The following is a 10,902-nucleotide window of genomic DNA, read 5'->3' as shown; positions in this document are numbered from 1 at the left end:
CAGAACCCAAACTCCAACATCACGTAGCACTTGCCAACATCATGGATTCTTTGCAAGTGATTTTCAAGGCCAAGGCACAGTGCAGAGACATCCCTAGTGGCACTAAACAATATGGCAATGGATAGAGGCTCTCTCAGTGCTCATACTACCCAAGGCAAAGAGGGCAAGTTTTTTTGAGGAGACCCATTTTTAAAATATTGGCTGCACATTGCTTAATTATCATATCATATATTATGGTTAAGGAAAGTACCAATTTCAGTTTTACAGTCCCTAAGTTTAACCGTACACGTCTCTGAAATATGTCCTTTAGGAACTGCATTTTTAATGCTTGATCTTATTACAAAAGTGATTTTTTTCCTGACAAGTTCCAGCAAAATCAGTTGAGCTACTTGAACATAAAATTCCAAAAGCAAAACAAAGTTTTACCTCATACATTCCATTTGGAAGTTACACTTGGACAGCTCAATAAATTTTTTTTTTTTTTAATAAATTGCTTTTAGGATAATATTTTTCTAAATAAATTGCTTCTAAGATCCAAAGAAAGTTTGAAGGAACTTCATTCAGTAATTTTATTATTCAGCAGTGTTACAAGAGTCTTATTCTCAATTACACTAAGGCACCTTTACACCACACTGGCAGTGTAAAGGGATTTTGAAGTGAATGTAGATGTAATTTGCACAGCCAGCCAGATGTGAGCCTCATTATCTCTTATGGTAATGGGCCTTACCATAAGAGTTTAAAGTTGGAAAAGTGATGTACCTGCAGTGGAATTTGGGGAGCATGGGGTTTCCTTTCTTTTTAAAAGCCTCACTGATGTAGAGCTAAAGGCAATTTTAGGATTTTGGAGACCCCCCCTCCCCCTTGCAAGAAATGAGCTGGAAACCCACAGAGAGCTCCATCGCTACACACCAGGACAGCTTGTTCTGTTGCATCACAAGTGTGGTTTCCCCATTTATGCTAAAGTGACTCCCAGCTCCAGCCATCCTTGGTGATCATGTGTTCAGGGAAGCCATCTTATGTGGAGCAGGAAATGAAAGTGAGAGCTCTGGAAGATCAAGGCAAAGCAGAGGTACAAGAACTTGGCTGGCTTAGGGAGATCATTACTAAGGCTAAGATTTTGTCACGGATATTTTTAGTAAAAGTCATGGACAGGTCACAGGCAATAATGAAAAATTCACAGAAACCCGTGACCTGTCCCTGACTTTTACTAAAAATATCCATTGCAAAATGGGGAGTCTGGGCAGATGCAGGCGGGCTGGGAGCTTCAGGGGCCCCCACCACCTCTGAGGGCTCAGAGCTCCAAGGCCCCCCTCCACTGGCAGCTCTGAGCTGCAGGGGTTCCCTTGCCGCCCGGAGCTCTGGGGGTCCCACCTGCCACCAGCAGAGGCCAGGAGCTGTGGGGGTCTGCCTGGTGGGGACCCTGCAGCTCCCAGCTGGTGCTGGCTGAAGTCACAGAGGTCTTTGGAAGTCATGGATTCTGTGACTAAATCGCAGACTTAATCATTACTGCCGAAGGAGGGTGCAATAATGTAAGAAATGATTGCAAGGTTTTTAGTCCAGGTCACTATCTGTGAGACACCGGTCCCCTGAGGAAACATGAACAAACCCAAAGTACAGCTTGTTCTGTTCCTATTATTGATGGATGTATTCAAGGTGATCCTAAGCATGAACATGCTTGTAGCTCCTCTGTAGAAAGGCTTGCAAACATTTTGATTTTAAAGTCAGGAGTAATAGTATTTAATGACAAATCCTCTGTATATAGGTTGTACACACATGATGGACAGGGCTAAGGGACTAGGAAAAGATATTCTTTTGTTCTTCCCATTTAAACACAATGCTGTTTCCCTGTCATAGAAATGGAAGAAGAGCAACACTGTCTGAGAAACACATTTCTATTAAATGCACTAGTTGAAATCCTTTGTCCTTTACTCCTGAGGTATATACAGATTCCTGCATATATTGATTGTACAGCACTTTGTTCAAACTGTGTAATTTGCAAGGGTGGGAGAAGGAACTGAGGCTTTGTACTGTCCCTCAGGAAGAGTTCTTAACAACCCCTGGCATTTGCTGCCATCTGGGGCATACTAAGGGGGAAAAATTTTCCTCTTCAGATGTTTCTTTATGGATCAGAGTCGAGATAAGGCTTCAGCTGTTCAAGGCACTGCCTTACAGTAGGGAACTGACTCTCAACCTGCCACCCACCCAAAACATGGAGAGGAAGAGAAAAGAGGAGGAGTCTCTGTTAAGCAGAAAGAGAATGATCCTTCTGCATGTAACAGCCACACAGTGTGTACTCATTCTGGAAGAATCAAAAAAGCCAGAAAAAGAAAAATATATAGGCCCGAATAATGTTCTGCAGGGGCTGGGGGGGGAAGACAACAAAAAAGCAACAACAGAAGGATGATCCTTTGGGGGAGGCTCCATGAGAATCCCCTGACAGAGATCCTACCACACCATCCCACTAGAAGGGCTGGGTGAAGCAAGTTTGTCCCCACCACAGGAGAAATGGCTACAAGGCTGATGTATTCCCAATGATCTATAGGGAGCCATCCCAGCCCTCACTTGTCCAGTTCCATGGCAATTTTTTCTAGAGACTATATTAATACAATCAAGAGTAGCTTATATCACTGCTCAAACATAAAACCCCTCTCTGCTTAGATGGAGACTCCCAGATAAACTGTAATAAAAATTAAGAGCACACCCTGCTTGGCCAGCCTGGAACATCAGATACCTGCACTTGTAGATCCAATTCCTGCAGTAAGCACAGATCGTGGTGTAATCTTTACCGCATATTTGAGAAACTGAGATTTCCCTGTGCCAGGATCTCCAACCAACAGAAGATGTGATTCACCTTTGGAAAAAATAAATACACAAAGCTTGAGATTGCCTGGGTGGCATACTGACTACTACATTTATAAAGACAGACAAGAAAGAGAGTTTTTAACTAAAATAATAAATGTAATTCTTCATATAAAATTTACCTCTTAACATATGATACAATAAATCAGGTGTAATATTGTCATATCTAACATCACTCAGATGTGATAAAACTGTATAATTCAAAAGTAGTACCTAACCATATTGCAACGTTCAAACTCAATTCTCATCATAAAAGATTCTTTAAAATAATCACATAGCCAGCCTTATAGGGTCTTATAGGGTCCAGTTACTTGTTTTCATATTTTAATAGACTTGTTTTGCAGATGCCAGCTATGGTAAATTTTTCACTCCCACCTTGAGTAATGAAGGGAATCGGAACCACAGCTTTGTTATGATCCCAATATTTAACTACACTGCTACCTCGATATAACGCCATCTGATATAACACGAATTTGGATATAACGCAGTAAAGCAGTGCTCCGGGGTGGGGCTGCGCACTCTGGTGGATCAAAGCAAGTTCAATATAACACGGTTTCACCTATAACGCGGTAAGATTTTTTGGCTCCCAAGGACAGTGTTATATCAAGGTAGAGGTGTACTTTAATTATTGTACAAATAAGCAATAAAGTCAGCCTTTTTTCTTATTAGATAATAATTGAAAATATTTTGTTATAAGTCGAATAATCATGAAGTTTAATAATTTCCAAATACAAAGCAATTACAAAAGTAAATATTTTGGTTGTTAAGTACCTCATCAAAGAGTTCTAAAATGATTTAAATAACTTATATAAACAATATAAACAAAATGACTTCACTTTAAGGATCTATATGACTTGATTTGGCTGCTATAGCATTTTTTTAAAACATATATTCCGTACTTGTATATACACACATTATTTTAGACTACATAGTCTATGACCTACATACCACCTGGCACATTTGCCATCTAATAACAACAGACGGAGACTCACCAGGCAAATAGCTTACAGTAACAGTTTTAAGAGAAACATGCTGACAATCACAGATGGAAAAATCTGGCATTAGGAAGTAGAGTGGGGGGAATCTTATTTTTTCCCTTCAACGCAGGATAGAGATTCACACTATGGAAATATTAATATTCCACTCTGACGCCAAATACCATTAGGGATGTGCTACTATAAAATCGTTTTAAAATGTCATTTATAAAATTACTTTTAATCTGAGCCTCTGATTTACCTAAAACAATTGCTTTTAATACTTTATTCAATGGGGCATTGAAAACTGGTTTCTATCATGCAAGTTATTTTGGACAAATGAAAAAAGTAAAACTAAAAATAGGAAACAAATGCTGATTAAACAACATTCTCACTCAGAACAATTATGTTTCTACAGCTTTATTTGCTCTAATATTCATTTTGAATTTTTGTATGTATGGAGGGAAGAAATGTACTGTTAGAAACAAGAATACTAACCTCTCACTCGAGTTCCTGCAGCATCAGCCCTTTGTACACCCCCAGCAAGCACCATGGCTACAGCCAACTTCACGAGATACAATCCAAAAACCTGGGGACACAAGCTAGCCAAAATTTCATTCCTCCCTAGAAAAGAAGTGAAAAGCAGTATTCAGCACTGTATTAAAGTCAAATCGGATGCAAGTTAACACAATCTCCTCAGGCAAACCCCCAAAGCAGCTGTTAGACCCAAATATCCTTCACTTTAAAGACTAAACGCCATCAGAACAGATCCTCAGCTGATGTAAATCAATATAAGGGACTTGCTATGCCAGTTTAAGGTGGAAGGCACTCAGATACTTGGGTGCTGGGCATCAGTATGAAGTCCTGAGACTGAATACTTTAGTTCACAGTTGAAACCACAGAGGCCAAGTTCTTATAGCCCCTCAGTTTATCCTCTTGAATGCTAGTACATTGTGTGCAGATAGGAACCAGAGAGCCAGATACACAGCTGGTGTAATTTGGTACAGCTCCACTGACTTAAAAAAAACCAATGTTTAATGCCAAGATATATTGTACAGTACATGAAGCAGAAAACTGGCTCATCTTTCTCCTCTGTTTTTATTTTACTGAATTTCCCTATCTCCTCAATCTTTTCTATGCAGTCTCTCCCTCCCCGTCCATATACTCTCTCAAGAACTGAAATGTTCCAATCTGTTCATCTGATTTTGCTGGCAGTGAAGAGAGATGTAATAGAATTAATTCTGCCCTCTGAAGCACTGACACTAGCAGCACATCAGAGATCAGGATTCTGGGACTATATATTACCCTTCACTGTTAGCACACAGAGCTGAGCAACCAACCTTAAAGAAAAGGAAGTGCTGTGAATCCCTAAAATGGATGTTTTATACTTGGAAGTAAGTGTGTGAAGACATGGTGTGTTAGATTAATGGATTTACCATTACAAAGGTAGAAGGTAAGCATATTAAGGATAGGGTGAGGCCTACTTTGAGTAAGATGTGATATTCTATACCTATGGGCTGTGCAGCATGGTTAAGATGCAGGACATGATTCACCACTGCATTACTCCAGTTTTATGCCAGCATAACCCCAATGTAAATCCAAAGCAATACAATGGCAAACCAGGCTCTCTGTGTAAACGAAGAACATATAAAACATCTGGTAGCTGGTTAGCGTTTATACAATACAGATCATCAGTTAACCATAGCTGCTCAAATTTAAAACAAAAACAAACAACCAAAAAACACTCCATAATACTAGAGAGAACAAATAACATTTAATGAAAGAGTTCGCATTCCTGTGAGGTAATGTGTACGTGGCCATGAAGAAGACAGCACATGATTGCCTAATGTGTTTGCCACCTGGTGTGCTTATTTATTTGACTATGAAGTTTTCCCTCAAAGACTAGTTTATATCTTGCTTCTCTTATGAAGATGCCAGCAGGACAGACCTTGTATGAAGAACTGTGGTTTAAGAATTAAAGCTGTTTTTATTATGTAAAAGCAACAAAGAATCCTGTGGCACCTTATAGACTAACAGACGTTCTGCAGCATGAAGCTTTAGGTGTGATACCCCATGCAGAGTCGATTCTCCCTTTTTTTTTCTGCCTTCACCGCGGGTATTCACCACCAACAACATGCGCTGCGCTGCATGCCTGTTAGTCTATAAGTTGCCACAGTGATTCTTTTTTCTTTACAACTCTGATACTTTATTATGTAAAAGTGTTATAGAAACAGATTGGTTTTAACATTACGCAGGTGTGTGACTTGTTATAAATACATAAATAAATCTTGATTCACAGAAGTATTAGGTACAGAGACACAGAGCGATATTTTTAAGCTATTAGCAGAGTCAACAGAGCAATGCTGACTAAACCAGATCTGACCCAAACAATCGCTTCACAGTGCTGCGACTGACCTATTGTGTTTTTTTCCTTGTTGCACATAACAGCATTGTGTTTTTTCTAATACTCTTACCATTTCTGACTCAGGCTCACTCCCTGTTAAGTGCTACATAAAACACTGTGGAAACTACAGTGGCATAAGGCTCAAAAGAAAAATCATGAAAGTACAGTTTTGGTGTGGATTCTAAGTGTGTCCTATTTTTTAAGTTAGTTTCAAGTAAGAATTTTATATTCCTTTGTTGGAAATTTTGTTTAGCAAGAAATTATTCCTTAAACTGCCATGGCAAGACAAACAAGCACACAAACACATGGTATACACAGTTTTAAAATGAAGTTCTTGGAGGTTTGTCCTGTTTGCCTGAGACAAGCTCTGACAGCCTGAGACATGGCCTGAGCAGCAGGAGAGCTGAGTGCACAACACAACACCTGAACTAAATGGGATCTGAAGGTGCACTACAACTGGGCCAATAGCTTCCAAGGAGGAGTGCGGGATGAGGGAATGAAGGAAAAACATTGTCAATAATATAATTTTCAGTGTTGTCTCCAGCAAAAATCCAAGCATCGTTCCTGTTTTCACTTTCATCTACAAACCTGCTAAGGGATCACGCTTATGTTTTTCCCAGAAGTCTTCAAATTCCTTCTGAACCTCCTCATCAACTATAACCCCTGTCAGTTGTTCATTGTTCACTTGAATGTAATTGGCTTTCAAAACAATCTCTAGGTCACAGCGCACATCCTGGTGGAAGGGTTTCCATCTCTGCATTACCACTCCATACACTGTGATGTCATCACCTATGAGTAAGGACAAAATTAGTCACCGTAACATCCTGCTCAATATATGCAGATACATAAATTAACAGCTAAATTAAACATAATAGGGCAGTTTAGGCCTTTGTAGAGCAGATATTGCTAGAAAAAAGAATTTACTCAAATTTAAAACAAAAACAAACAACCAAAAAACACTCCATAATACTAGAGAGAACAAATAACATGTAATGAAATTACTGCATCTCTAAAATAGGCAACATCATGTAGCCTTTTTTATATCAATGAATAAAAGCTGGGACTAAAATTTTGTAATCATTTTTTTTTAAATTGTGAATCCAAAACAAACAAAAGAAATGAATATAACCTGTCTTAAGAGTTATAAAGAAAAACTATCAAGTTCAAAAACTTACTTTAAAAATTCCTTAACTATTTAACAAGCAACAGAGACATCTAAAAAGTATATTATTTACTTTTACTATTAATGCTCTTTATTTACTTGTTTCATCTCTACTACTTCAGTCAATGAAAATAAGACTACTTAGTCTAAGGTTTGTTACTTTTTTACAATTTCACTTTCAGGTTTCATGCATTCATAAAAACGCTGCAATATTTCATAGAAACTTGTCACTGGGGCTTATTAAACCTAAAACTGGACCAAATTTCATCTGATAGTTTTACTAAATAATTTAATATCTATTTTTTTGTATTCTTGTCATGCCTTTTGATTTGCAGATACAATTAGTCAAAAACCTTTATTGTTGTAAATACTAAAACTTCCACTTGCTCTTTTGTTTTGATACAGACATCTAAATCACATTTGGAACTCTGTGCATTATGCTATTTGGTTTGTTCAGAAGTTGCCATAACTCTGTACAACCACTTTGCTGTTTCTGTAGGTTGAATGCACTGGACACATCAGGGGCTCCATGCATTCCCTTCATTCCCCCACATAAGCTCCAGGTGTGCCACCCTCCCACATCCCTATTTCAGGGACTTCCTCCAACCCCTTACTCCATGCCAGCAGCAATGTGTGTGCATTCCTTCTCCCATACCATTGTCCTCCATTCTCTCCCCCATGCCACATTGTGTGCCTCCCCTCCATACCAGGGTCCGCCATTCTTCCCCCCGTCAGAGTTCTGTGTGCCTCCCATTTCCTAACCACCACATGCCAAGGGACTCATGTGTTCCCCATGTCCCTCTCCCCCCATACCACTGTCCCTTATTCCCTATAACCCAGGGAGTCTGTGTTTTGTCCTCATTCCATGGTCCCCCATTCTCCCACAGCAGTGCCTCTGTGCGCTCTCCCTTTCCCCACTTCGTTCTTATTTGCTGCTATATTGGATCAGTCTTGGCCAATTACATAGAAGCTGCTATATTGGATTATACCATCTAGTCTTGTTTCTTTTCTACAACAGCGGCCAGTGCGGCTTTGGTAAACCTTGACCTCTGTATCATTTGAGAGCGGGTGATCAGTAGTGAAAACAGTATTGCTGGGGAGGGGATACTATCCATTTATATAATGGACTTATAACATTCTGAATATTATTTTCTATCCCATTCTTCATACATCCTAATGGTTTGTTTGCTTTTTTGACGGTCACTGCACACTAAGCTGATGTTTCTACCTGCAATCCTTCTTTGACAGGAAGCTATGATACATGGTTTCCCAAACCACCAAAGGGACACTAAACTGTTAGTCCTGTCACCAGTCTCAAGGTCTTTGGGGCTGTACCAGTTTAGTAATGGAGATTCAGTATCCTGACATTCACAGGTCTCAAAATAACTTCTGGAGCCCATGAAATATTGCATAGCAATTATCAGAGGGGTAGCCGTGTTAGTCTGGTTTTGTAGAAGCAGCAAAGAATCCTGTGGCACCTTAGAGACTAACAGACGTGAGCTTTCGGAATATTCACCCACGAAAGCTCATGTCTGTTAGTCTATAAGGTGCCACAGGATTCTTTGCTGCTTCTGCATAGCAATGTTTTTCTATCAAAATGTTTTGATGACACATAAGGGGATGGTCTTTCTGCAACAGAATTAATTTGCCATGTTAACACACTGACTTAGCACAATAACAAAATGACACATGAGCGTTTCCCATCAGACAAGCTCTTAAAACTGACAGCATTACTGGAGATGCCTTCTTTCAAATGAAATATAAACTTGAAAATACCCATGGTACAAAGGTTTGTAACAAACTATATATAACTTTACATGGGAACACTCCATTGCCCTCACCTGACTTGCAACTGTCCACTAAGTCATCTTCCAGGACAACCACCATAGAACGAGGGATGCTTCCAACAGATAGCCTTTGAACCTAGCAGACAGCAAGAAAAAGAGTATGCATTCATTACAGGCAGGTGCCATCCAAAGACTCATATGCTGTTGCTCTGGTTTACATGCCAGTCTGGTTTGCAGCAGAACCATTATTCTGCACACCAAAGACCTATCTTACTTTCCCCGCAAAGGAGTATCTCTCCTTAGTTTCTCTCACAGAACTCATACAATGAGCATGCAGCTGCTCTCATTAAGTCAGGGGAATCTTGCCACTGACATCAAGGGAAACAGAACTGGACCTTAAATTATCTCTAGGGGCCATATTCAGGGAGGTGCTGAGCAACTTCAACGTCTTGCTGGATAAAGCTTTACAAAAATAAGGTAACTGTAAAAAAATGAACTTTTTTTTGTTATTGAGAATTGCTTTAGGAATGATTTCAATAAACAGTTTACTGTAGGCACTGATGCCTGCTTAAAAATTAAACAGTTCCTCTTAACTGTACATACTGGAAGATGCCACTGCACTACATGTATTTAATCAAGATTTGACAGGGATGGAAAGAAGCTTACACTTAAATCCCAAAGACTAAACCAACAGCGGGGGAATCAAACACAACCAGGAGAATAGATATTGAAAAGTACATCAGTAATTGTTGTATTTCTTTTCCTCCAAGGCAAAGGCTATGCAATCTTGTCACAGGCGATTTCCATCTAAAGCACTTTTTTTCTAGTTACTAACAAAAACCTGCCGTAATTGTTAAATTGTACTCTGCAGACATGATAGTAATCTGAAGTACCTTCTTCTTTTGTAGCAAATGCTCATTCATCTTAGAATTTTAGTTTAATTCATTCTCCAGTGCCTAGAAATTGTTTCTGCATTTTTGTCTATTACTTGATTTCTACAGGCTACTCACATCTCTGTGGGTACTGGTGGCAGATACATTAGTTACTGGCAGCACTGAACAGGACAGATCATATACAGAGTCAAATTAATCCATAACATAACTCCATTAACGTCAGTAGGGTCATACTACTGATGAAACTGTCCCACAGTGCAGATATCTGTGACACAGTAAAAGAAAAAAATAAAGTTCTAATAAAACTAAAAATCTGAAATAAGCATAAAAGAGAATATGCAACATGGGGAACATGCTATCAGAAATATTTTAACTTCTTCAGTTATTGGTTATCCTTAATTTGTGAAAAATATTTTTCATTTCTCACTCCACACAGTTCTGTTTTTGTATATATGATGTATACATACACACATCTCAGAGCCCTCTTAAATTGGACATCATATCATCCCAATTAAGAGAAGAGGCCGCTTAAAAGAAGTCTGAATATGTTACTGTACTCAACAAAAAGACAACAATGGAAATATTAACTGTAATTTCTCTTTTTTTCAAATTTTGTAGAATTTAGAATTTTTCACCTATTTTTCACTTGGTTAAGCACCTCTTAACCACTTGGCACTGACAAAGTATGTGCCCATATTACTGAGTTTTTGTTATAACTTCCCCAGTTAAGCAACAATCATGGGCAGTCCCTTGGGGCTGACTATCAGACAAATGACTGCATGTTGCCTTGGGCAGAAAAATATTCAGTGACCATTTGTGTAGG

At 39.0% G+C, this 10,902-nt stretch overlaps 1 protein-coding gene across 8 annotated transcripts in view; it reads right to left on the bottom strand.

The window, feature by feature from the left end:
• The window catches only part of MCM9 (minichromosome maintenance 9 homologous recombination repair factor), a 74,662-nt gene that overhangs the window by 41,674 nt on the left and 22,086 nt on the right, over window positions 1-10,902 (bottom strand). For all 8 annotated transcript variants that reach the window (XM_039531299.1, XM_039531302.1, XM_039531295.1 and 5 more), the window contains 4 exons: window positions 9,241-9,322; window positions 6,826-7,026; window positions 4,332-4,457; window positions 2,732-2,851 (listed from right to left, as the gene is read on the bottom strand). In XM_039531299.1, coding sequence (XP_039387233.1) covers window positions 2,732-2,851; window positions 4,332-4,457; window positions 6,826-7,026; window positions 9,241-9,322 — 529 coding nt within the window. The remainder of the gene's footprint in view (window positions 1-2,731; window positions 2,852-4,331; window positions 4,458-6,825; window positions 7,027-9,240; window positions 9,323-10,902) is intronic.

The sequence above is a fragment of the Mauremys reevesii genome, linkage group 3 (assembly GCF_016161935.1).
Source record: "Mauremys reevesii isolate NIE-2019 linkage group 3, ASM1616193v1, whole genome shotgun sequence".
NCBI classification, from domain to species: domain Eukaryota; kingdom Metazoa; phylum Chordata; order Testudines; family Geoemydidae; genus Mauremys; species Mauremys reevesii.
This window is presented reverse-complemented; position numbering and strand designations above follow the sequence as displayed.